Consider the following 27,994-nt stretch of genomic DNA (forward strand, 5'->3'; position numbering starts at 1 on the left):
CTTATCTTTTCCTTTTGGATAAACAGTGTTGATGCGCACATACAATTGTGACCTGCCTGTAACCACTTCCTGAAGTATCACGGGAAAGCAGGATGCATGAAAGTGCAAAGCCTCAGACATACACGTAAATATACACGCAACAAAACTGGAATTTACATACTTGCCAGATGATTAGATAGTTTCAAAGGGCAATCAGATGCATTTTTATGAGCAAGTACGAAGAAAGGGTCGGGCACACTGCCAAATGTTCCTGAGACAACATGTCCCCGACAATGATCTTGAATAAAATCATTTCACATTGGGGTTACTCGAATGAATATAGTTGTTTTTATAGGTTTCTCAATGGGCTGTGTAAGCCGAGGAGGCGAGGACACACACGTGCAACATCATAGATGAATTGAGGACAGGAACCAAATCGAGGACGACCTCGATTCGAAAACGTGTACAAAACCAATGAGAGCTGTTGCAAAAAAGTTAGAGTATAAATAAACCTGCGCACGTGAGCTTGTCTTACATACGCAGTGTGGACTTCCGAACAAAAGACGTCCACATAATGTAGGTAGCAGTGACGAAGTGTGGACTTGCCCACGTCCACACAGTGTTTCCCCATTTCTGGAAAACAGGTTTAGAGGCATTTTTGGGTTAGGTTTATCTGTAGCAGAATGAAGAGAAACACTAAAGGGAATCATTGAAAAAAAATTGGGTTGTAAGAGTTTTCACAGTTTGAGAAAAATGAGTTTTTCCACTGGTGTTCCTTAACTACACGAAAAGAAAGGAAAGTCCACACTAGATATGTGAAACAAGTCTGGGTGTGTGTGTGTGTGTGTGTTTTTGGTTATTTTTGTTTTTAGTACTGAATGATTTCAATTATTTTTGTCTCTCATCCCTCCCTACAAGAAGTAAATGTAGCAGAAAAAAATATTCACAACTGGTTTCAGCTGATGAACATCTAGTTCAGATATATGAAAACTCACTGCAATTGATTCCAGTTGCACTAGTACTCAGCACACAACGCATAAAAAAATACGCATCTACATGTAGATGGCTGCACTGACATACTGAACTGTCTCCATACTGTCAGCGTTTCTTATCACGCATCTCTGTCAAACCCATGTATCAGTGTTTATCTTGTGTTCAGTAAAGGGACCATGCTGGATCGGCCGATAAGACCAAGTACTCTCACTCCCGCTGGAATTCCCTGATAGAAAGATTTCTTCCGCAGCAAAATGACTAATATGCCCGTTTTTTTATATTGACTGCCATCAATTCCATTAAAAAAAATTTAAAAATTGCAACTGTGCATAACATCCTAGAGATTTGACATTTAAAGATTTTCTTCATCGCTGCACAGATTTATTGCAAGTTGGCACCACAATATAACATACAGGTCAACAAATGTACATAAAATACAACCATATTTTTTTCTGTGATATATTGCCACTTCCATCCAAATTTAATGACACTGTCTCTTTTTTTTTTAATATATAAACATCCGTGCTCTATGATAACAAAGTAGGAATCCTTAGTTGGGTCCTTCACTACATGAAGAAAAGCTCAGAAGTAAACCTTAGGGACTCACTTAGTCACACACTGATGATGGACTGAAAGGTCTCGATTTTCCATTGAAAGAAAATAGCAGCAGAAGATGTATGTCATCGAAATGAGACAGCGAAATGTCATCAAAATATTCAGCTGCTCCAGGGGCCACAAAAAGAGTTTCACACACCCCCTCAAAAAAAGGAAATAAGGATGTACAGTACATCCATGCCTCTGAATCACAAGAAAATACAAATGTAGCCTACTCTATTTTTCCTTTCAATTTACTTCAAATCATACCTCACACTGTTTCAGATGTCAATTTACGGCAGTATGATATAATTCTAAGCAGCACTGAGTATGATAAATTATAAGTACTTTTTGTTTCCCACTTTTCACAATCAAACAAATCATGCTAAATGAGCCATTTCAAAACAGACGTGCTATAGTATTGTGCAATACCCCAGCTTTACAAAGTAGTTTCACGCTTACGACTACTCATCATAAGTCAGTAACTACAATTTAAATTCTATGGTTTCGTTTCCTCCTACGTCCCAGGCAACCAATTTTTACAGCACCTCATTTTCATAATTACCGATCTGCTGAGAGATTCTGTCAAATATTCACAGAAAGTCATCAAACCATGCATTTCCTGGCTCTCTCTTTGCCAGGGACGCACAGCACACACACTTTTTTTTTTCAACAAATTAATTCAGATAATAACCCGTGCACGCTGTCCCATGTTTAATTTTAATAAAAGGCAAGGCACGTAACCCAGCTTTGTGGCAGGTTGGGGTTCAGCATTGCTGATAAAAATCTCAATTGCTTGGGTCATTAAATTTTAAGAGAGTGACGTCAATCACATGGCATACTCTGCTAAAATTTCCACTCTTTTTGGTCATACACGAGTCCAATACATGTGCCTCTGTCCTGTATCAACTATCATTATGTTGAATATGTTGCTGCAGGCAATAAGCAGTGAATGTGTACATGTACATGTACACAAAGATTTAATTCAATTGGGCATCTGGTCCTATATTCAACAAAAACAGTCTGATGAATTTTGTTGAAAGGGTAACAGTTTTTGTGAAAACAATTTTCTTACATAAGGTTACTGTAAGAAAATTGTGTTTGTCTATCATTGTATCAATACAAATTATAATTACTAGAGTTGTACACTTTTTTCTGCGCTATGTGGTCTACCATATTTTATTATAATGTCATAACATCGGTAGGATGCAACAATTCAAGTTCTTTTCAACCATAATCAAACCCTGACTTTTACAACTTATCATGAATATCAGAGAACATAACATGTCTTTGACCTTACCAAAAAAAAACTTTAACTTTCTCACTGTACACTTACTGCAGATCCTCCACTTGTACGAAATTAAACATGATTTTTTTAAACATCCCTTCCATCGATTATACGCTTATCGATCTTTCAATTAAGTCCAATATTCTGAATAAAGTGTTTCACAGTAATATGTGTCATCTTGTTCAAGGGGCAAAAAGAACAGGCGTTGCTAGACACATACTAGATGAGGGCGCATGTTGGAATGACCGCATGATGACTTGGAAGTGCCAAAGTTTTCCATCGACGGTGCGCACACAGCAATGCGTTTAACTAAAATTGCCCCGTCGGCAAGATGACACATATTGCCATGAAACACCTTATTAAGTTGGCAACTGAAGGGTTATGATCAAATTCAAGGAAATTTCTGCAAAGAAATAGAAAGTTACTTTCACCAAGTGTAAACAAAGAAAGAAAAAAAATGGAAACATGGCAAATAATTGAATTAGGCCTAGGTTAAAATGGTAAAAACAAGTGTCATTTCTGAAAGCTAAATCAATCAAATCAAATTGAGTCAATTAACTGTTTCCAAATTCCAGACTTGTAGTATAGGCCCTACAATTAATTATGTTCATGTTAATTTCGCAGTATTTTTGTGTGAATTGTAGTGCTTCGTGTACTTACTGTTAATGAATATAGAGTACTCTCTCCCAGGACAATCTGGTGCGTTTCCCACCTCCGGAGGAATTTCATGTTCATTATCTTGTTCACCACATTGCTGGCGTGGTTAATCCTGCACACTTGTATGGCACCTTCGTGCAGCATTTTGTACTTAAGTTCACCACAGTACAGCGTCCCATTCGTCTGTGCCATACCAGCCTTCAGAAACCCCGCCGTGGTGGATGTTGTTGTTGGCGATGAATTGGGCGAAGGCAAAAAATGACGGCCAAAACCAATGCCCAACTTTTCAGCCGTGATTCACACCGATAAATTCACTGTCTCGGTGAAATCTCCAAATTGCCGTGAAGGAAAACAATCGAGTATCAATAAAAGAGGAACTTTAGATCTGACCACAGTGACAGTGAAACCAAAACAAGCTTGGCGATCACGAACCAGCACGTAGCATGCAGCAAACAACCGACTTCGCGATACACCCCAGACGTGTGACAAAATGTCGGGAACCACAAAATATGGGACGTAGGTTACGACTACGAGTACGATCAAAATGAAACCCGCAAAAACCGAACAGTTACGTCTCACCGTGAAATGTACGCATCTTTCTCCGACATGTAAATCCTATGGATAGATTTTGCTTGTTCTGGAGTGTTGGTCGGAAGAATTTATTCCAAAAGGCTCCTGTTTTCGATGAAAACGTTCACTCGGATGTGATGTAAACATTCGACGAATTTTGATAGCTGGCAGTGCACTGCGTGTACATTGTATGTGTAGTGTGTAGAATCCATGCATAAATACGTGTACATGTCACGTACGTCAGTGAAAATGTATGCTATACGTTTTGCAGCTACGTTTTCATCGCTACGTAGGTACGTACGTACGACCGGTCGACCGTATTGCAATGCATAAATATACAGTACAGCCACAAAGCTGATTTTTTTCCCCTGTGTGATGCGTGCATTAAAAAAGAAGAAGATGCGTGCGCATGATCGCCTGTCAACTTGCGTGAATAAACCACGCAAATGAAAATAGCGTATGCAACGTAATATTATTGGTGGCTTTGATCGGACGCCGATGTCTCTGGATTGAACACTGTACGGTGCGCATGGACGTTGCCAGGCCATGCAGGATGGGGTAAGGGGGAGGGAGAAAAAATAAAATGAAAAGAGGTGTCAAGTCATATTTGCTATAACTTTAATAAACATTTAACAAAATGGCCGTCTGCGCTGCAGGGGTATCAGGGGGGGGGGTAAATGTCTCCCGCCCATCCTCGAAAAAAATATATGATAATTTGGGAATATTACGCTAAAGACAGTACAAGGATATGGATTTTGAGGGGGCCGGAAATGTGCTTTGCACCCCCTAGAACAAATCGTGGCGACGGCATGACGGTGCGCCCTCGCTGAGGACAGTTTTTGTTCTTAATGAAATTGAAACGTCGATTGCACTACGAACCGACGTATCGCATTTTTTGTGTGTTTCGAGAAAAACCGATTTAAAGTTGGTCATTATTTTGTAGGCTCATTCCATATACGCCATGTGTAAGAATTCAAGCTGTTTCGTTTTTGCTATTAAATTATAGATTAAACTTTATTGTATGTAATCCGTGTACATCTGAGTTACTTAGTTTTTGAGAAATTCAGCTCCAAAGTTATTCGTCACACTTCGTGAAACAGATTTTTATCATGTTTATCGTATGTCATGCAACGCGCGTAATAGTGGCCGTGTGCCAGATACGGAGATACGCCGGTTCGTGAAACGCTAAATTCCATTTTTTTTATGTCACGCTCGTTTGTGACGTACGTCATAGCAGGGAATTAGCGTGTAAAGTGGCGTATTGGGATACGCCACTTCGTGGTACAGCATTTTTTTTTCATTTTTTAGAAAGTACAATGAGTCTATATAATGTACTCGGTCTTTATCAAATATCCTATAGTGCCACAGAGGAACAAAATAATTAGACGTGATGCCCTCAATGTTGCATGTGATGTCAGAATTAAGCAAGGGTCTACTTCCAAAATTAAAGTTCCAGTTCTTGAATTCCTTGATCCGTAAAATTGTTTCAACAATTTCTGCCAGAAATGTCTATAATGTGGAAGAAACCTGGCTTTTTAAAAGGATTTTTTTTTCTGGTGGTAAGAGAAAATATTTTTTAAAAATCATAGATATTTGTTTTCTTTTATGGATTAGTACAGGTGGCAGCCCAGACAGTACGTGTTTATATTATTTGATTCCAGACAAAATGAATTTGGTTTCGGAAAGTTCGCGGGAGTTCATCACGTGGAAATGCTATCTTGGGTGAGTTCCACTCAATGACAACGTTTGGCAACGTTTGTGTGAACGGTCTTCCGAATATAGTCCGTTGCTATAATTATGCTTTCCAATACGCGAGCAATGAACGTTTATTTAATATTGGCAACATTTCACTTTCAGTCACAATTAACTTTTATAGGATTTTAAAAGCTACATAGGGCGCCGCCATCAGTTTTGATCACAGTTTTCCGATGATCGTTTTAAGTTTGGGTTGCTGGCACGTTCCGTCCGCGCAGGGCCTTGCATACCAAAGTAACGCAAACACGTTCGCATGATATGACTCGAACGTACCCCTGATGCACGGACGACGCAACAACTTGAGACTGACGCCGAATCAACGCACGGTGCACGTGCAGTGCGCCACCGTATTCATCGTGCTGCCACTTTTCGGCAGAAAGTCATCCATATGGGGCTACGCAATTATGACCATCCAAGTTCCCCGCGTTATGAGATATTTTATTTTCGAGGAAACACAGAAACGTTTGCCTGATAACATAAAATTCAACGATTACGTTTCTTTGAAAAGTAGAATTCAAATGGGCAAGTTCGCGCAAGGACTATAGTTAACCATTGGTCGACTAACGCTTGCCCGAACTCTGTCTAGTCGACGATGGTTGACTACGCTAGTCGACTATTTGGAACCAACCTACTGGGGTTGGTTGCTTCGCTGGTAACCATAGCCCCGCGTGTTCATAACGTACAGCAGGGAGCCAGGATCCAGACGTTTTGCAATGACATTTTGACCAGCGTTTGACTAGAGACGTTCGCACTTTGCTATTAGTGCGCAGGCGTAAGGTACGTCACAAATCAACCACTAGTCGACTAATGGTCCTTGCCCGAACTTGGCCTTTGCTAGTCGACTATTTGGAACCAACCTACTGGGGCTGGTTGCATCGCTGGTAACCATAGCCGCGTGCGTTCATAACGTACAGCAGGGAGCCAGGATCCAGACGTTTTGCAATGACATTTTGACCAGCGTTCGACTAGAGACGTTCGCAATTTGCTATTAGTGCGCAGGCGTAAGGTACGTCACAAATCAACCACTAGTCGACTAATGGTCCTTGCCCGAACTTGGCAACAGATGCAACCTTGCCCTATCTCTGAAATACGGCGTCAAAATCAGACCCCTGGCCGCGCCTATACCCTTTTCTTGGTCAAATCATGGAGCTATCTTTTTATAGCTCCATGGTCAAACCATGGAGGAAGGAAGGTCAAACACTCTCGCGTGACCGGTCACTTCCTGATTATCTTTGCTTGCACGTGTGCAATACTACTAATGAGTCCGTATTTCATACCTAAATCAGGCTACACCGGCATTTCGATATTTAGGTTTCTCTGAAAAAATTGTATTCAATGATCCGTAGGGGGCGCCTGACGCACGGACAGTATACCAGCACCAGAAATATACCGTATGCATACATAATGCGTATACACCGTTGTACCGCTTGGATAGGCTTTCACTCCCCCAGCGATCCCCGGTTGCTGTATGTACCCAGGTCTGTATCGTGATTGTGGGGGTGATCCCTGGCTGTATTCGCCATTGGGCGTGCAGAGCCTCGATCTGGCAACTTTACACAATAAGAATAGCCGGTTCAGTGATCTGAACCCCCACACGGGAATCACTGGACCGGCTATAGTCATTGTGTAAGGTTGCCAGATCGAGGCTGTGCATGCCCATGGCGGAAGTGTGCAAAGAGCGAATGGCACACTGGTTTATGGCTTCAAGCGCCCCTTGCAGACCAGTGAACAAAGATATTGACTTATTGGGGAACTCAGATAGGATAGCTCAGTAACGGTGGAGCACCGGAACGGTTATCCGGAAGTCGCAGGTTCAAGCCCCGCTCCAGTCAATTTCATTGTTCAACTTCGTCAATATTATTGTTATAATTCACCTAGTCAGTTTCCCTATGTGGTTCATTTGAATATATATATTTTTTTAGATGGGAAAGGTGAAAAAATTAGGATAGCCCATCATAAGATATGTCGAAATCGGCGATTTTCGAATACAAATCGTATAGTCCAGGGATACATCTTCCCATACCAACATTGAATTATTATTGTGATATTCCTTGGGCACTGTGTGCCATATTCGTGAGTTTCAGTTACAAAAGTAACTGACGTAAGTTGGTGGCAATTACTCTTTTGTATTCTTTCGAAAACAAAAATCAGCGGCTATTCCTTGTTCATAACAAGCCGGCTACATAATTAAAATCTATTTTGGGCATAAGGCGAGCACGGTACGGCCGATTTCCACTATAATTTTGTGCCGGACTGGTGGGTCCTTGCTCTATGGTGAGATGTACCGTATATAGTGCGAGCCGCGCCGGTGACCAAGTCGGTAGGGTATACGTGCCGTCCTCAGAAGATCAACCTTGGCGTTGGAGGTTTGAACCCCGGGCACGGTCACAACCGACTTTTTTGTTTTCCTGAGAGCGGGGGGGGGGGGGGGGGGGGGTTGACGACAAAGACACCTGACTTTTGACGTCAGCACTCTTTTGTGACCGGCAGGTTTATTATAATATCAGGTTTATATATCATGAAATGCCCACAGTATAGTGCGAGCCGATAGTTAGCCAAGTAGGTTTAGGGGCCGTTCTCAGAACATCAACCTTAGGGTTGGAGGTTTTGAACACTAGGTTGTCAACATGACGTGATAAATTATCTGAGTAAATAAAGAAGTGGATGGCACTCATGGAGCGCCGTAGAAAACAAACTATCTCCTTGAAACCCACAATATCACCGCCAGCCCAGCGGCTAGTCGACTTCCAGCAGAGGGCGCTATACTAGCTGGATGGAAGCGCGCACGTGCAAAAACATGTTGCCGCGCGCCGAAAATAAGTGATGCCGTACCAGCAGAACTTTCCCGTCCGGTAGGTATTAATGCCGATCTTTCCGGACTAGTAAAAGTGCATAATATTCCTATCTCAATGGGAAAATCGAGCACGTAACCGTCCCATTACTCCCAAGCAAAAAAGTCAGTGGTAGCTAGCCCAGGTTGGACTCCGTTGTGGTTGCAACACGCAGTCGTAAATGCAATGAAGACGTCGTCCAACCTGGGCTAATTAAAGTACATGTTGTACATCAGACTAGAGCATGGAGGTCTATAAACGTTCATAGTTGTGGTGATGGTATGGTTGTGAAAACTTTTTTAAAAAAATGAACATTTCCCGATTCCATTTTAAAAAAAATCATAATGCAGTGAGTGGAAAGAATGTTGCACCCTGACGCCACTTTTTTCATCATCAAATGATCACTGAAGGTCAGTCATTGCAAAAATTTTGATAAGACATGAATCTGGGACTAAGAAACAATTTCAAATGTTATAAATATTTCAACTCGAGTAATGCTGCTTGATTTCGATGTTTTTTAAATTTTTGAACTTAAGAACGTAATGCACTAAATATTGACAAATTGTGTTGTCTGTTTCTCTCATACTTCAGGTGTAGTACAGAACAATGATGTCAGCCCAACTAGCCCATTGCCCAATCTGCAACCGGGAGTTCCCGATGCAGTCAATCAACAAACACATTGACAGTTGTCTCCTTGAAGAACACGGCACAGAAAATGACCTGAAGTCAGACAGCGAAGCAGAAACTTTCTTGTCACCATCCAGGAAAAGAGCTCGTCTGTCCTCTGAGGACCGAGAGAAGGGTGAACAAGGAGAGAATAGGGACTCCAAGAAATCAGAGGAGGTTGAGAATGACAAGGAATCCAAAAAGAGAAAGAAAATAAACCAGTGGGGCTCTTTACTGCGACCCGGCGGAAAATCGTCAAAGGCAGACACAGATGGATTGACACCGAACAAAAAGAAAACTAAAGTGGCAACGGAGATACCCAGACATGATGACTCTCGGAGATTGCCCTCAGATGCCACGACCCCTTCCTTGTCCAGCAGGTCACATTCCTCTCCGCCACTGATGAACCCCTCTACGCAAGGGAGCAAACCCTCTCCCCTGGGGCCATTTGCCAAGAAATCTGTCTCAACAAAGACGGAATTCAGGCCTCTAGCGGAGCGTGTTCGCCCCCTGAGCTTCGCTGAGTTTGTCGGGCAGGAGACAGCGGTTGGTCACCAGTCCCTACTCAGACAGCTCCTGGAGAGTGATGTGGTGCCATCGTTGATATTCTGGGGTCCGCCCGGGTGTGGAAAGGTCAGGACTCGGGAATCCTGGAGAATTAGGTTTTTTTTGCCAAGTCAACTCTTTTACCTGTGGCTGTCTCAATAGTCCAATTGCTGCCTCAATTTCTTTGAAATAGAATCTGAGATTGGCAATATTGTCGTTCTTATGACTTTTGATTGGCGGGTTAGCAATATGCAAATTAGAGGAGCTGGTCGCTGTTGTTGGCCATACAGCATCATTAAATTTCATGGGCTTAATTCCTTGGAAAATGATCATTGTTTATGTGGCTGTAAAATACTAAGAATGGATACTAACCCTTACCTTCCCAACTCAATCAAAAGTTTGTGGATTTTGGCAGACAAGCCGTGAGTACCAAGTCCATCAAAATCCACCTATAGTAGTGGTGGATTTTGGCGGACTTGGTTCTGTTCTTAGTAAAACTCAGTAGGGAGTTGGGTTAAAGATTAGAGCATTTCTGCACAGATGGTTAGCCATACTTCAATCAGTCACTTCCTAGACTTACGGAATTTATCTTTCTAGAAGTGTTGATCATCATACATGAATTTGCGATGTCTTTTAAACTGTGGCCAGAGTTTCCTTTCAATTTCAAAATGCTTGATTTTCAAAATGCTTGTCTTGTTTCAGACCACTCTGGCCAACATTATAGCGCAGAGAGCCAAAGCGAGCGGTAAGACGCGCTTCGTCTCGATGTCTGCCACGTTAGCGACAGTTGCTACTGTTAAGGAGGCGGTTGCTGCCGCAGCCAATGAGCAGAGGATGACTAAACGCAAGACCATCCTCTTCATTGATGAGATCCATCGCTTCAATAAACTGCAGCAGGTAAAACTAAGATGTGTGCCAAATCCTTGTACGGTTAGATCACTATATAAGCAAGCAGTGGATACACTTAATTCATATTTTTTTAATTCTTATTTTTTAACTGGGTAGCTTATCAGTAGAATCCACTGGTCTCCCATTGGGCCCAGTTAGTAGAAGACATTGAAGAAATTACAGTTTTAGATGTGGGAGGAAAATCCCAGAGGAACATTCTGAGGAAAACCCACGGAATAAAGTAGGCACTGAAAACCCAATCCACATATTGGCCCAGGCAGGAATCGAACCCGGGTCACAGCGGTGGAAGGCGAGGAAAGTACTGCTACGCCAACCTGACTCCCCTTTTAATTTGCTAATTTCCTTAAGTACTTGGGGTTTTAGGTGGATAAGCATATAGCCCTCACTTCTAAAACTTTGAAAAATATTGGGCAAGAAATCTTAGCTGGGAGAGCAGGGCATTGGTGTACATGTATGTGCTAGGTCCAAATCCACATAATAATTGTTTTAGCCTTTTATTATTGTCTAAAAAAGTTATTGTCGTTGATGACCTTAACGCACAGGACACGTTCCTGCCGCACGTCGAGAAGGGCACAATCACGCTCATCGGCGCCACCACCGAGAACCCCTCCTTCAAGGTCAACAGCGCCCTCTTGAGTCGATGCCGTGTGATCGTCCTGAACAAGCTGAACACCGACGAGCTGGTGCTGATTCTGCGCAGGGCGGCTGCCGACCTGGGCGTGGCTGTGCTGGAGGAAGGGGCGGGGTCTGAGATGAATGGGGTCGGGTGTAGCAGTGATGGCGATCAACCTGAAGATGGGATAAGCGATGGCAGGTATTTCTTGTTAATTGTATTGAACCACTGAACTTAATCTGAAGGCACTGGTGACTGCTTATAGATAACGCTCTTTGAGCTGTACTTGGTACTAGCTTGGTTCTTCTCCTAAGGACTCAGCAGGGGAGTTTTAACAGGAGGCCAGAAACACCGGGGCAAACCGCTTCTCTTAGCGATAAGTGTTACTGGGTTCTTTTACGTGCATTGCATTACACAACACACAAGACCTACAGCTTTACATCCCATTTGAAGGACGTAACAATAATGGTTAAGTGCCTTGCTTAAGGGCACAAGTGTCCAGACCTGGGCTCGAACCCCCACTCTGCTGTCTCGAAAACACCAGAGCATGAGTCCAGTGCGGTGCGGTGCTCTTAATCGCCAGGCCATGATATTTCGTATATTTTGTTTAACCATCGAAATGGTCTATGATTCCATGCACTCAGGACTTGTATGCTCAAAAGTCTGTGAATGCTTTATGAGATGTGATTAGCCACCAGGTACACAAAAAAAAGAAGGTAGTTGCTTCCCACAATGCTTAGTGTTTCCTTCGCAGTATTCGTAAAAAGAGAGTAGCGGTCACCAGCGCTCTTGGATAAGGCAGTGCAGACTTTTCTGAGATGGGTCCCACACCAGAAATGGAAGATACACAGTAGATGTACAGCTATATTGATTTTTTTATTAACTAAACAACCTGCCCCCCCCCCCCTCACAGATTCTGACACAAATGGCATTACCACTTCTCAAAGAGAACAGGAGTTCTTGTTTTTAGTTCTTTGTTTTTCAGACTATTTCTGATAATCAGTTTAAAAAAAAGTAAAAGTACCCCCAGAGCAATTTAAAGTCATTGTTTTTATGCAGACCATCCATTTACATGGAGAAGACAGCGTTGACGTATATAGCCAATCTCTGCGATGGCGACGCACGGAGCGCCCTCAACACGTTACAGATGGTTGTGGAATCGCAGCTGACCGTGGCCCAACATTCAACAAGCCAATCGCAAGGGACGTCGCATCAGGGGACGAACGGGACGTCGTGTCCACCCGTGAATGGGCCAGGAGTTGCCAAGGGTGCCGAAACGAAGCGAGTCATTACGACAAGCCATGTTAAGGATGTATTGCAGAGGACCCACGTAATGTATGATCGGGAAGGTAATTTTAAAAATATCATCTATTTAACCAAAAATTTGATTTTGAACAGGTTGAGAGTAAACTAACTAGAGTAAAAGTTGGCAAACATACAGAAACACACATACTGCAATTTGTATCCCTGTACAGTCATTTCTTTGTTCTCATCTAGTAAAGTTTTCGAGTTTGAAAGTGTCCTTTCAAAATGCTCCTATTTTAACCAGAATTAATTTCCTGGACTGAAATTTCGGACTTAATATCCCTTGCATAAAATACTTCAATTTGCGACCGATCAACACACCTTGGAAATTCCTAGTTTTTGAGTAAAATCCATGTATCTATTTCGTGATAACCTTGTGGAGACATATTCACCTATAGAAATTGCCTTGTGGAGACGTATACAATCTTTTGTTCCCTATTGTGCACATGTCTCCAGAGGGAACCATGTACCAGATCATGACATGCAGAAGGAGTGGTTTGGAAAATTGGGAAATATTTTTGAGAAATTGGAGTGCATATCACGATTGCAATGTTGCAAATGTTTTTAAAGTTTTTGGTGCATTTTGATTTTGGAAATCATTGCAGGCATGGGCATCACAAGATAGATGCTGCCCTTGTTTTTGGGAACTTGCTTCGGGAGTTACTTATATACATGTAGTCTTTAGTGATATACACTAATCAAATTGCGTTTTCATCTTTTTCACACCCAAAAAAAAGGGGAGGAGCACTACAACTGCATCTCAGCGCTCCACAAGTCAATGCGTGGCAGCGACGCAAATGCTGCCCTCTACTGGCTGGCACGTATGCTCATCGGAGGTGAAGACCCACTGTATATTGCACGTCGACTCGTTGCATTCGCCAGTGAAGATGTGGGTGAGTATCATGATTTGAAGGTATTTGAATATTTACAAGTATTGATCCTGACCTTTCTCACAAAGCAATGCATCTAAAGCAGGATTTTTAATCAGATGAAACTAGAAGTTCCAATAAGAAGCCTTTTAATTGTGTTTTTATTTCCTGAGGGTGCTCTTACACATTTAAATGTAGTTGTCTTCTTTTTGACACTGGTTGTTTTTTCTTCCATAGGTCTGGCTGATCCACTGGCATTGAGTCAAGCTGTGTCAACGCACCAGGCATGTCATTTCCTTGGTGTTCCGGCTTGTGAGGTGAGTATAAAATTTGTTACCCCCATTAGATTGTAGCGTAAATTGGCTCTCAATCAAAGAAACAAATTCCCATTGTGGCCATCGATGAATGCAGAGGGATCTTTCTACAATAAGCCAGTTCAGTATTTCGGGATAATCGAACATGCATCGAGGGCGCATGAATACGCAGGGAGACAGGTGCGAGACGCTTGCGTGTAAATTATGAGCAGAACGGGCGTTTGCATGACATCGCGTAACATCAGATTGTTATAGAGCCGATCTAGTACACCTGGTACCCTGCTGCCTCTGCACGGCCTAACCGCTACAAACGCCCGATGTCCAAGTCTACTGAAAAACCACCTTCTTCTCATGCCACAGTGGGTCTATATACACGTACATGACGTACATGTACAGTACATACAGGGGACGAAGTTGGAAAAGAAACACGCATCGCGATATCGGAACGCTTGCGCGTAGTTCAGGCAAGTCAAAAGATCTATCTTTCTTTTCTTTTTTTATCTTTTTCCATGGAAAGTGAATTTCGATTTTCAATTATTTAGCTTGACCCACCCACCCCAATTTGGAAAAAAGATCGAAATTTTAAAACATTGAAAATTCTGAATGGCCCCTTACGCATTCTGCATCCATTTGGATCATTGCAATTGGGCAATATTCCACAAGCTGCGTTGACGCGATTCTACCGCGGTAGGTTAATTGGCTGTATGTGTTTTGTAGTAACGCCAACTTGAAATTATTCAAAGTTGTGCTTGAATTCGTATCCCAGGAATGTAAGGAATTAACCCCTGACATTCCTCTTGGCTCCTACAGTGGGATAAGTTTTAGTATACTACTCACAGAAGAATAACTACTAGAAGAATCATCATGATTTATGTTCTTGCAAATAATTTTCAGGTGATTCTGGCTCAGTGCGTCATCTACCTATCCAAGGCCCCCAAGTCCAGCATGGTGGAGTGCGCCCTCATGAGTGTCAAGAAGCACATCCAGGAGTACGAGGGCTCGCTGCCGGGCGTGCCCCTTCACCTCCGACCTGGGTCGACCAAGCTGATGAGGGACCTGGGCTACGGGAAGGGGTACGTGCACAGCGCTGCGGCCGGTGATCAAGGCTTCCTGCCAGAGTGCATCAAGCACGTGGACTTCTTTGACAACGCTGATCTGTTTCTGTAAAGTTCCTCCTTTTTTAACTGCAACTTCAATTTCGTAAGCTTTCGAAAAAACCTCCAAAATCCGACACTAGGCAGGAAACCAGAGGCACATTTCTCCGTCTTTAGACGTTCAAGGCGCATCATGTTCAGAGTAAAAAGTACCAAGTGGTACAACCCACGGCGGCTGGGTAACGTGTGGAGACTGCTTACGGCACCATCCGTGCACCTGGGCCGTACCGGTACCTCAGAGTACAGAAAACAAAAACAAATGGGGCGTGATCTGATATGCATAAATATGCAAATTAGACACATGCGCAACAGTGTTTGCAAAACAGGTCTTTGAATGCAAAGCTGTAATACTCGAGTTGCATGAATACAATATGTGGCCGACTAAAGTGTCCACCAACCAACCAACCAACCAACCAACATAAGCAGCTCAAGCCCACGGCGTGTTTCACACCCGGCGAGGGAAAAAGTAATAGTGGCTGGGCCCTACCTTCCTAAAATGTTTTTAAAGTCCTCTGAAACCGTCTGGTGGATTTTGAGGGATCTTGGAAGATTTGGGTTAAAAATAACTGAGCAATGGTTTGTAATAGTGTTTTTGTGAAGCACATCCAAGCAGTTTAACAGTACGTATATCTAATCAGTGGACAGGAAAATCTTTGAAGGGGTTGGGTAGGTGTGTTCAAAGTCTCCCCTTATGACTGAAACAAGGGGGGGCGGGGGGGGGGGGGGGGGGGAACGTAATGTAATATCAGTCAAATATTCCAGGGCTTGAGCTTACGACACTTAGCTTTCAACCGTCCTTCCAAAGCTTCGTTTTACTCATTTTATAAGTAAATGAAAGTTTGTATTGCTATGTAAGATAACACTGCATAAAAGTTCCAAGATTCGTAGTAGCATTAAATGGCATATTTTATTAAGAACAAAAAATCACACTTGATATACATGTATATACGATATATACTCGGAAAATTAAGTTTGTGATATGGGATCTTTGTACAACAGTGACTGTTAAATTACATTATGAAACAATAGCATTTGGTTTTAACACATCTGAAATCAGCAAGGCATAAATACAATGTATTTCATTCATGAACATATTAATTAAAAACACAAGTATGGAGTGCCGAAGTGCGACTGACAGTAACCTCTGAAACGTATTCTGCCAAGAGAAAAACATTGCAAACAGTCTTCATTACAAAGGTTGTTTAGTACACAAACAAAAGTATACAAATTACGAATGTTTATGAGTGCAATGGCAAGAATAATTTAAATAAGTGACAATTGGAACGTTCCATTCCACAAAGCGAAGTTGACTAGAATGGAACATTCCATCTGTCGCCGAATGAAATTATTCTTTCCATTGCACGTTGATTATTTGTTTTATACAACACCTGAATAAATCCTTGTCATCTGATTGGCCAGAGCCACTAATAGTGTGACCATGAATGGAACTTCTATTTACCGTGAAATAGAACAACTATTTTGGCGGTGCGGTCAGGCCGTGGGTTGGGACGAATAATTCAATGACATGTGATCAATGACCTACCGATCAGTTGACAGGGATTTATTCAGGTGTTGTATAAAAATTAAAATGTCATGATGAGAATTTTTATTTTAACTTTAAATATGATGTATAATACAACCATTAGTAACTTAAATGAAAATTTTATATTGAACATGATCCATATGATTTTTCTTTATTTTTGTAATTGAAGAAATGCAACTGAAATACAACTTTTATAAAAAAAAAATCACAAAAAAAAATATCAATATTAGAATTGTAACTTTGCATTAAAGGGAAGATACAACATTTGCAAACATTTGTTTTTCCAACGCTGGTCGGCCGACCAGCGTTGGAGAAAACTGGCTTTTTTGAAAAACTGCTCCTAGTTTTCTCATATTTAGTTATTCTGCATTTTTTTTGCAATTGATTACAAACCTGTGAAGGAGTAAAAGCCTGCCAGACTGATTTTCTGACCTTACAATTCCCAAAGTCTATAAATTGCTCCGTTTCATCTTAAGTAGGGTTAGGGAACCAGACTACAAGAACATGATTGGTTTTCTTGGTTTCCAGCATCTACAAGCCCAAAAAGTGAAACTAGTCAGTCTAACAATATTTGCTATAACATACTAATCCTCCAAATCCATTTATTTCTGGAAATTGCAGCAAAAGCAAATGTTGTACATTCCCTTTAAAACTGGCTTGAAGTAAGAGAAAATTCTGTACTTTTGACAGTACGAAATAAAATACTTGCAGCATCTGATCAGAAAAACGTTACTAGCAAGGCTTTGTTCCATTCTGTAGTCGTTTCCAATTAAGTATGATCTTTAAAATTAAGGCCATGTATATAGCCTCAAATTCAAGTACATACAGCCGACAGTAAACATGGTAAAATGACATTTCTCCGAAGTTGAATACATTATTTTCATAAGCATTTATCACATAAACATGTACATTCATTAAGCATACGTCAAGGCAATACTGCGTCAGTGGACGGAAGATCAAGTTAGGAAAAAAAAAAATTCTTAAATCAATGGTAGCCATTTTGTACTTGTTAATTTTTCCATATCAAGCATCAGGCTTACTGAATATATCTCAAAGCTCAAATCATAAAAAGAGAATAATCCAAAAACTGAATACTGTACATAAGAATAACAGGTGGAATTACTTCCCTTTTAGTAAAGAAATAATCGGTGATCATCAGTATAAGCAAAATTTGAATTATGAACAAAATAACGAATAGCAAAAATACACTATTTACAACTCCTGTTCTATTTAAAAAAAAAAAAATTGCATTTAACGGAATGCATATTGCTTTATTCATACCAAAAATAAACAAATTTAGTATCAAATCACTGAATTTTTAAATTCTGCTTAGAATCAATGATGATAAATTTTGGGTAGGGGGTAATTTCAAAATGGCAGCTTTAAATAAAGTGAAGGAAGGAGCTACTTTTCTGTCAGGGAAGGCTGAGGAAGGTAACATGTAAAATGTATTTCAGCACAGTCTATTGTGAATGACATACACAAATACTGACTGCTTCGAGTGGTGTAGTAAAACTAGCCTCCCGAGGTGATCCATGAAGCATTCTATTTGCCGAGGCGAAGCCGAGGGAAAATAGAATGCTCCATGGATCACCGAGGGAGGCTAGTTTTACTACACCACGAGATAATAATAAAAGCAGTCAATAATTGTTTTATAACACCTCTCCCACAGATTCTGCTTGATTTTAAGCGATAAGTGTTTAATTTAATCTAAATACAATTAAAATGTACTTCTATTTGAATACAAAATTAATTGAAAATTTACTAGCACTTTTTCAAACTATCCCTTCACGAAATGTTTGAACGTATGCATTTGCACACAATACTGGTTGCTATGCGTATTTGTACTTTGGTTGCTATGGGTAAAGTACTTTGGTTGCTACGGGTATAGTACTTTGGTTGCTATGGGTATAGTACTTTGGTTACTACGGGTATAGTACTTTTGGCCGTGCACAGCAAGATAGCAAAAGTAGCGAATGTCATGTGACTAGCTCTCGGCCAATCAAGATATTGAATCTGTGGGTGAGGTGTTATAATGTGAACTATGCATCATCAAAGCAAATACCGGTACAAGAGTTTCCTTTTACTAGGCGATATTTATGGCGAAGAAAACAATGCTAAGCAAAATCAGCTGAGCACCAGTCACAAGAAATACAAATCCCATGGCATTTTAGCTGGTAACCTGGAAAAAGCTTAGCAAATATTTCCTGTGCTTAGTAACATGTTGTGCCTAGCAGATCCCTAAGATTGGTTTCAAATTTAAAGGCGATAAATACAAGGCAAAGGAGATCAGCATTTGTACAGCATTTCAAGTGTGGCATTGCTCATTTGTCAGTGTGGAGCGTAGTTTTCTAGAATGGCACATTGTTTTTCAGAGAAAAGGAATTCATTACTTTTTTTACAACAGTGTTGTGTGATTGGCATGCCAAGATGTGCGTGATGAGCCCAATGGTCATTATTGGAAAAGCTAATAAGACTCTGGCTTAAAAGTAAAATTGCGATAATCACAGACATTATGTATTCAGCACCCGATTTCACGAAGCGCTGCGACGCGTCGCAACTCGAGTTACAACGTGTAACGCGTCGCAACTCGTGACGCGTCGTATAATCCATTTCACGAAAGTTGCGATGTGTTGAACGCTTCGTAAGTTCCTTGACAACGGCTCAAAACACATCGCAAGTTACGACGTGTCTAGTGGTCGTCGCAAAATACGAAGAGTCCGTTTTTAGCCAGTTTTGTGCCATAAACATCACATAAACGAGATTATAATACCGAGGCAATGTGTGTAAAGTTGTAAATAGAAAATTCATTGAATAATTATGAATTAGCCTGGAATGTTGCAGTTGAAATTTCAAAGTAGCTACACAGTCCACTGAGACCTCGTTTTCCTTTAAAATTGCATCGCACAGCCGCCATTTTGTCCTACGTTTTAACAAATTTTGAGCGGAGATCCGACGACTCTTTGTTGAATACCAGACGACTATTTACTGTACGCCGACTTAATACATAAAACAGTCACCGAGTTGTGCTCGCACTTACGACGTGTTTTGTGAAATGGATCGCAGGACGCGTCGCAGCTGCGACGCATCGTAGGGATTCGATGCGTCGCAGCGCTGCGATGCATCGTAAGTTACGATGAGTTTCGTGAAATCGGGTGCTGGATAAATAAAGTACCTAAAAAGTACCTAACTATTGTGTATTTGCTGTATATGGATAGAAATGTCTATTTGAATTGAAACTGAATCAAATTATAAAAATATTATTTACAAGAGTGCAATGGAATAGCAGGATAATACCTTCAAGCTAAATTGTTATCCATTGCTCATGAAACAGCAGTTCTGAAAGAGTCTCGCCATTCTAAATCCAGAGGGGAATATCATCAAGAATACATGTTCCGGTAAGCACCTTTCTATTATCTGTCAAATGACGCCTGCTCTTCAAGGAACAGCAGCTGGTCAATCAGGAAACAGTCACTGGGGTTCTTCACAAACTTCTTCATCCCCTTTATGATCTCCCCCTCGTCCATAGTGGTATCGCCCGCCGACGTCCTGTCCCCGAATCGTGCCGCCTTGAGGAAGGCATAGGCACTCTTGAAGGACTCCTTGCCAATTTTGCGCTCACACTCACTGGGCAAAGAAGAACACAGTCAAGGAATCGAACCCTCCAAACAGACAATAACTCTAGGTATAACTTTAGGTACACCTCAAAGTTTTACAATGTTTTACAGGGTATAGTCTGACGCTATATTATTGCAGCTTCGGAAATTTCTCTTTTTTGGTTCCTACCACTCACTCGAGTGGCAATTTTCATCCACTGCATCGGTAACTAAGGACTTACTGCTGAGTTGTATAAATTAGAAGTTTAAAAAAGGTTGTTTCTTTTGGTGATTTGTAACAAAAATTCACATTTTCCTTAAGTTGCAGCTTTCCCTCACTGTGTCTGACAAAAGGTATCATCTATATTTTAACATAAATCCTTAATGGAAGTTCCATTGTCTGGTTCCCATTCCACTGCTGCAAAGGTTAAGAGGTAGAAGAAAGATATTTCCACCGCAAAATCATAAAAAATTGTACAGAATCCAAATAAGGACTAGCGCATACGTAAACAGGCGCACTGTATAAAGTGCACGTGCGCCCCCAATAATCAATCAATAGACTTGTCTCAGTGAAATGTTTTCCCTTTGGGGGCTGGGGTGTTCAGAAATCATGGTTTAGTCCTAATCGTCTTAAATCAACTTGAACTTTATTAGGTAATTCACATACTTTTTTTCAGGGGATGTGTAGGTCCAACATTAACTATGAATAAAAAAGTTCAGGTTATCGAAGAAACCACTTCCCACCTACCACAATAATAGGGAGTCCACCTCCGCTCCCATACTGCGCGCGCATGTCTATTTTCACAAGCATTGTACAGGAGATAAATCGTACAACTGCCGGATTTTTTATATCAACGTGAAAAGTAAGAGTTCAACAACACAAAAGACGGGACAATTCGGGAAGGTTAGTGAGCAATCTCTATTCCAATCGGGAAATGTTATAAGTACCACGATAATTATACAGCGTCCCGTCCAACCTTGGGATTGAACATCGAGTTACCTACTTGTTTAATTTTGAATCCTTCCCTTACTACATTGCATGGGACCTTAGAAAGTTTAAGAATCTGCCATTATTTCCTACAAAGAGGATCTTTGAAGACTCAAAAATTTGTGTGTCAAAGTGCCTGGGGTGTTTACTGTGAAATTTATAACACTGTCAAGCTCACCTGTCTTTTATTTTTTACATATTTAACGGCATTCCAGATGCTAAGTACACTAGATAACAAGTCATGTGTGTTTACAAATACAAATGCCCCGCAACCGTGACTGTTCCCATGACATAACACCACTCTTTTAACATCAACTTACACGTACCGTACCTTGGTCACATGGAACGTTCATTGACAGCATTTGTGTCTTCTGTAGGTTTTATATGAATTAATCCCTAATCCCTATGATCTCAGAATAAATACAAGATTTTTATTGTTTTAGCCACTGTGACCTTGACCCTTGACCTTTCGACCCCCAATGCGATAGGCCTATTTGGATTACCAAAAACAATCCACAAACCAAATTTGAAGTTCACATGTGAAGAATTTTTTCAAGTTATTGCGCTGACAAAATTTCTTTTGTTTTAGCCACTGTGACCTTGACCCTTGACCTTTTGGCCCCAAATGCAATAGGCTTCTTAGGATTGCCTAGCCTTGGTCAATGCTCTCGTCTTTATTCGTCCCGTACGGTCAATCGTCGGCATATATCCTCACGCGCTATGCACATGCATGTAAAAATACAGCGCGAACAGCGACCTCACGCGGCCACTATTTTTATGCAAATCAGTTGGAGACGATGTCAAGCCTTGGTTCAATCGTCGGCCAAAGCTTATGTTTTTCTTTACTTTGCGCTAGATTTCCAGCGCACGACCTCGTATGCGAATACAGATAATGTAGGCGGGGCTAATATGTGGAGTGTCCAATCACACCTTGGTAAATCCAGACGTCATCAAATTATTTGCAGCTATTCCGCCTTTTGCGGACGTGACAGGAACCACAGTTTTTGTGCATTGGTGCCGTGTGCAGAGACACACAATGTGTTCGTGTATGGATTATGTACGGTGCCACGTTTCACTATGCAAGTTTCCACGCAACGATCGACCAATAAGAAAACGACATTTAAGGTCAGCTAAGGCTATTAACATAATGAACACCACCCCCAAAACCTCACATGGACGATTGAACCAAGGCTCGACATCGTCTCCAACTGATTTGCATAAAAATAGTGGCCGCGTGAGGTCGCTGTTCGCGCTGTATTTTTACATGCATGTGCATAGCGCGTGAGGCCTGGATATATGCCGACGATTGACCGCGCACGGGACGAATAACGACGAGAGCATTGACCAAGGCTAAGGATTGCCAAGGACAATCCACAGACCAAATTTGAAGTTCATATGTAAAGTATTTCTCAAGTTATCGCGCTGACAAAATTTCTATTGTTTCAGCCACTGTGACCTTGACCCTTGACCTTTCAGCCCCAAATGCAATAGGCTTCTTAGGATTACCAAGAACAATACACAAACCAAATTTGAAGTTCATATGTAAAGTATTTCTCAAGTTATCGCGCTGACAAAATTTCTTTTGTTTTAGTCACTGTGACCTTGACCCTTCGGCTTCAAATGCAAAAGGGTTGTTAGGATTACCAAGAACAATACACAAACCAAATTTGAAGTTCATATGTAGAGTATTTCTCAAGTTATCGCGCTGACCAAATTTCTTTTGTTTTAGTCACTGTGACCTTGACCCTTGACCTTTCGGCCCCAAATGCAAAAGGGTTGTTAGGATTACCAAGAACAATACACAAACCAAATTTGAAGTTCATATGTAAAGTATTTCTCAAGTTATCGCGCTGACAAGATTTGTCCGGACACACACACCCACACAGTCGTTTTTATGCCCCGCGGCGAAGCCGAAGGGGCATACTGTTTCCGCCTTGTCCTTCCGTGGGTGGGTGGGTGGGTGGGTGGGTGGGTGGGTGTGTGTGTCCGGACAAATCTTGTCAGCGCGATAACTTGAGAAATACTTAACATATGAAGTTCAAATTTGGTTTGTGGATTGTCCTTGGTAATCCTAAGAAGCCTTTTGCATTTGGGGCCTAAAGGTCAAGGGTCAAGGTCACAGTGGCTGAAACAATAGAAATTTTGTCAGCACGATAACTTGAGAAATACTTAACATATGAACTTCAAATTTGGTTTGTGGATTGTCGTTGGTAATCCTAAGAAGCCTTTTGCATTTGGGGCCGAAAGGTCAAGGGTCAAGGTCACAGTGGCTGAAACAATAGAAATTTTGTCAGCGCGATAACTTGAGAAATACTTTACATATGAACTTCAAATTTGGTTTGTGGATTGTCCTTGGCAATTTTAAGAAGCCTTTTGCATTTGGGGCCAAAAGGTCAAGGGTCAAGGTCACAGTGGCTGAAACAATATAATTTTTTTCAGCGCGATAACTTGAGATATACTTTACATATGAACTTCAAATTTGGTTTGTGGATTGTCCTTGGCAATCCTAAGAAGCCTTTTGCATTTGGGGCCAAAAGGTCAAGGGTCAAGGTCACAGTGGCAAAAACAAAAGAAATTTTGTCAGCGTGATAACTTGAGATATACTTTACATATGAACTTCAAATTTGGTTTGTGGATTGTCCTTGGCAATCCTAAGGAGCCTATCGCATTGGGGGTCGAAAGGTCAAGGGTCAAGGTCACAGTGGCTAAAACAATAGAAATCTTGTATCTATTCTGAGATCATAGGGATTAGGGATTAATTCATATAAAACCTACAGAAGACACTAATGCTGTCAATGAACGTTCCATTTGACCAAGGTACATGTAAGTTGATGTTAGAGTGGTGTTATGTCATGGAAACAGTCACGGTTGCGGGGCATTTGTGTTTGTAAACACACCTGACTTGTTTGCTATGCTTCCGAGGATTGGCTTTGTGTTTTCCTTTGTCCCTGTAATATAACACTCTCCCATAGACTAAGCACACAAACCTGCGTTCGAGGACAATAGGCACCTTCCTTCGAGGATCAATGGCCCCTTTGTGCTCCTTTTGTTGTCTGTCCTCAGGCGTAATGCCATGCAGGAACACCCGCACAGTCTTTTTTTACTATACGCCTGAGGAAAACTATTGTGTTTTCCTTTGTCCCTCTAATATAACACTTTCCCATAGACTAAGCACATAACCGTACGATCGAGGACTGGTTTTAACAATAGGCACTGTCGTCCGAGGGTCAAAGGCTCCTTTGTGCTCCTTTTGTTGTCTGTCCTCGAGCGTAATACAATACAAGAGCACCCACACACACACACACCCACACACCCACCCACCCACCCACGGAAGGACAAGGCGGAAACAGTATGCCCCTTCGGCTTCGCTGCGGGGCATAATTATGAAAGTTTTTTTTTTAAAGGATACGCTCTGAGATTTTTTATCTTTGTCTCTCTCATGGCTGGGGAGAAAGGACTGAGTGTGTTGTCTTTCAACGTCGCACCTTGATCTGTCAACAAAGAGAAAGAAAAATCACAAATATTCTCAGTTAAATAGAAACTGATCCGGATAATCCAGTCAAATATGAAATAAATGGCTACATTGAGAACAAGCAAATGAACTATGAAGTTTGAGTAGGACCAAGTGCATCTAATAAATCAATAACCAAACATTTGAAATTCCCTTCGATCTGGGAGAGAGTTAGGGTGGCGTAGCAGTACTTTCACAGCTGTGACCCGGGTTCGAATCCTGCCTGAACATGCGGATTGGGTTTTCAGTCCCTACCTGATTCCGTGGGTCTCCCCCAGAATATTCTTCTGGGGTTTTCCTCCCACTTCTAAAACTGCAATTTCTTCTCACATTGTCTTCTCTCTATTTGTTTCTACAGGCTTGCCAGCTACAGTGTCTAGAGTGCTTTGGAGGAATCCTTGGTTTCAATACCAGAAATAAATAATAATACCTTAATGGTACCTTAGGGCATAGGGGAACATTCCTGTAGGGTTGTGCACATTTTTTTTCCAACTTTAATGACCCCAACCCCAATTTTCCCTTCCAGTGTTCTCCAACTGTCCAACATGTAAAACAAACCTGGCGCCCCGCCATGTTCAGTGATGTTTTCTGCGGCGCCCGCCATGTTTTAGAAGTCACCGCCAAGCTAAAAGAAATTAGAAATAAGAATGACCACTTCTTTTTCGAATAAAATTGAATGAATGACTTGCCGCTGAACCCTGGTCTCGGCCAAATTTGCGATGCGCGCGGATCGATGCAGTTAAGTCTGGTTCTGACTATTCCGTTCTCTTCTATCATCATATTATTCGGGGGATCGTCTGGTAACCAGATGCACCATTTTTCCATGTGCATGGAAAAATGTACGTACACAATGTACATGTATACGTAAACACGTGTACATGCTGCTGGGCGGATTGCAATAAGCAGACTGCACGTTGATCAGTAAGACCGTTGCAATTACACGGTCTAAGTGTTAAGACAGTCTTATAATAGTTAGCCTGGGATGGGCTGGCTTAAAACGGTCTATAGTTGGAATAAAATTATTGTTTTATCATCGTTTCATGTCCGATTTTTTTGTACTCTTGACTTTTTGCTTCCTAGAATGGCTTTTCAGTTGATAGTTATTAATGATTTACACAGAGGTGTTATCCACAATGTGTCTGGTGGTCATTGTCAGGTATGATTCCAAATACGATTATAAAATGTAAGACGTAATTTTTATATTTAAACACAAATTGCTATAGACTCTACATAATGGCTTAAAAACTTAACCATCATTAAAAGTAATTAGGCCTATGTAGGTTACTGCTGAGTCTTTTAAGCGAGTCAGTTAAAACATGGAGGAATAAATGGAATGTGTTTTTATTCCTCCATGGTTAAAAGGGAATCACTCCAGATATGGGAATAATTATGTGGATAAGTGATTGCTTAAAGTTAAGAGTCAGGGCACATTACGAAGAAACAAAAAAATACAAGCGTATTTTATTGTTGGTAATATGCTTATATAAGTCCGCGAAGTCCATTATACAGGTAGGCTAGGGGGGGGGGGGGGGCTTTAGCCCCCCCCCAAATTTTGTCTAGCCCCCCCAAAATAAATTACGTAAAAAAAAAATTTGTATTAGCAAAAAGAAGGATTGTGATGTACATGTGTACAGTATGCGAACGGTCTCCCCCTAAAGAAATAGTCGTGACAAGGGTGCATTTGTAGTTAATATAGTGTGAATGATTTCAGGTTTTTATTGGCGCTCCCCACCTATTGATTTTCGGAGGCCTAAGTGTCTGGAGAAAATAACCGGTCTACATTTCAGCACGCCTCCCTGAAAAATTCTGGATCCACCCTGCTAGCCCCCCCAAAATATTGGTTCTAGAACCGCGCCTGCCCAAGAGTACGAGGGCTCGCTGCCTGGCGTGCCCCTTCACCTCCGACCTGGGTCGACCAAGCTGGTGCGGGACCTGGGCTACGGGAAGGGGTACGTGCACAGCGCTGCGGCCGGCGATCAAGGCTTCCTGCCAGAGTGCATCAAGCACGTGGACTTCTTTGACAACGCTGATCTGTTTGTGTAAAGTTCCTCCTTTTTTAACTGTAACTCCATTTTCGTAAGCTTTCGTAAATCCTCCAAAACCCGACACTAGGCAGGAAACCAGTGGCACATTTCTCCGTCTTTAAACGTGCAAGGCGCATCATGTCCAGGGTAAAAAGTACCAAGTGGTACAACCCACCGCGGCCGGGTGACGTGTGAAGACTGCTTACGGCACTGTCCGTGCACCTGGGCTGTACAGGTACCTTGAGTACAGAAAAAGAAAATGTATGGGGCATGAACTAATATGCAAAAATATGCAAATTAGACGGATGTGCATCATTGTTTGCAAAGCTGGTCCTGGAATGCAAAGCTGTAATACTCGAGTTGTATGAATACAATATGTCGCCGACTAAAGTGTCCACCAACCAACCAACCAACATAAGCAGCTCAAGCCCACGGCGTGTTCGACACCCGCCGAGGGAAAAGTAAAAGTGGCTGGGTTTATTTTCCTATAATCTTTGCAAAGTCCTCTGAAAACGTCTGGTGGATTTTAAGGGATCTTGGAAGATTTGGGTTAAAAATAACTGAGCATTGATTTGTGATAAATGGTTTTTGTGAGGCACATCCAAGCAGTTTAACAGTACGTATGTCTAATCAGTGGACAGGAAAATCTTGGAAGGGGTTGGGTAGGTGTGTTCAAAGTCTCCCCTTATGACTGAAACAAGGGGCGGGGAACGGAATGTAATATCAGTTGAATATTCCAGGGCTTGAGCTTACGACACTTAGCTTTCAACCGTCCTTTCAAAGCTTTGTTTTACTCATTTTAAAAGAAAATGAAAGTTTGTATTGCTATGTAAGATAACACTGCATAAAAGTTCCAAGATTCGTAGTAGCATTAAATGGCATATTTTATTAAGAAAAAAATCACACTTGATATACATGTATATACGATATTCACTCGGAACATTAAGTTTGCGATATGTGATCTTTGTACAACAGTGACTGTTAAATTACAATATGAAACAATAGCATTTGGTTTCAACACATCTGAAATCAGCAAGGCATAAATACAATGTATTTCATTCATGAACATACTAATTAAAAACGCAAGTATGGAGTACCGAAGTGCGACGTCATTTAGAACCAGAAAGTGTAGTGCAAACGAATGGAGTACGCGCGCGTGTTGGTTCACGGGCTGAATCCACTGATCTCTATATAAAGACTGGATAGCTAATAAAGAGCCGCACAATGTACGAATTTGACGCCATATTGGTGAGACCGGCTGGTGATCTACAAAGGACAAGTTGTCGTTT

At 41.5% G+C, this 27,994-nt stretch overlaps 3 protein-coding genes across 5 annotated transcripts in view; 1 reads left to right on the forward strand and 2 right to left on the reverse strand.

Moving 5' to 3' along the window:
- The window catches only part of LOC119737047 (C-Maf-inducing protein-like), a 59,714-nt gene extending 55,329 nt beyond the window's left edge, over nt 1-4,385 (reverse strand). Inside the window, exon 1 of the mRNA XM_038211118.1 lies at nt 3,515-4,385. Within this exon, the coding sequence (XP_038067046.1) occupies nt 3,515-3,703 (189 nt within the window). The 5' untranslated portion in view covers nt 3,704-4,385. The remainder of the gene's footprint in view (nt 1-3,514) is intronic.
- Nucleotides 4,386-8,497: 4,112 nt separating this feature from the next.
- Nucleotides 8,498-26,833, forward strand: LOC119738813 (ATPase WRNIP1-like). 3 transcript variants are annotated; one of them, XM_038213780.1, is made up of 9 exons: nt 8,498-8,688; nt 9,259-9,966; nt 10,582-10,776; nt 11,331-11,602; nt 12,461-12,750; nt 13,444-13,599; nt 13,813-13,892; nt 14,784-14,885; nt 26,554-26,833. In XM_038213780.1, exons 2-9 carry the CDS (start codon nt 9,274-9,276, stop codon nt 26,722-26,724), a joined length of 1,959 nt encoding a protein of 652 aa, XP_038069708.1. In that variant the 5' UTR covers nt 8,498-8,688; nt 9,259-9,273; the 3' UTR covers nt 26,725-26,833. The 3 variants fall into 3 exon arrangements, with proteins under 3 accessions (XP_038069708.1, XP_038069706.1, XP_038069707.1); XM_038213778.1 differs by lacking the exon at nt 26,554-26,833 and having other exon boundaries at nt 8,501-8,688; nt 14,784-15,098; XM_038213779.1 differs by lacking the exons at nt 8,498-8,688; nt 26,554-26,833 and adding an exon at nt 9,058-9,077 and having other exon boundaries at nt 14,784-15,098.
- LOC119738812 (serine/threonine-protein kinase Nek11-like) overlaps nt 19,831-27,994 on the reverse strand; it is a 61,964-nt gene continuing 53,800 nt past the window's right edge. Inside the window, exon 17 of the mRNA XM_038213775.1 lies at nt 19,831-20,213. Within this exon, the coding sequence (XP_038069703.1) occupies nt 20,000-20,213 (214 nt within the window). The 3' untranslated portion in view covers nt 19,831-19,999. The remainder of the gene's footprint in view (nt 20,214-27,994) is intronic.

This window comes from Patiria miniata, unplaced genomic scaffold, assembly GCF_015706575.1.
Source record: "Patiria miniata isolate m_02_andy unplaced genomic scaffold, ASM1570657v1 HiC_scaffold_3, whole genome shotgun sequence".
NCBI lineage: Eukaryota > Metazoa > Echinodermata > Asteroidea > Valvatida > Asterinidae > Patiria > Patiria miniata.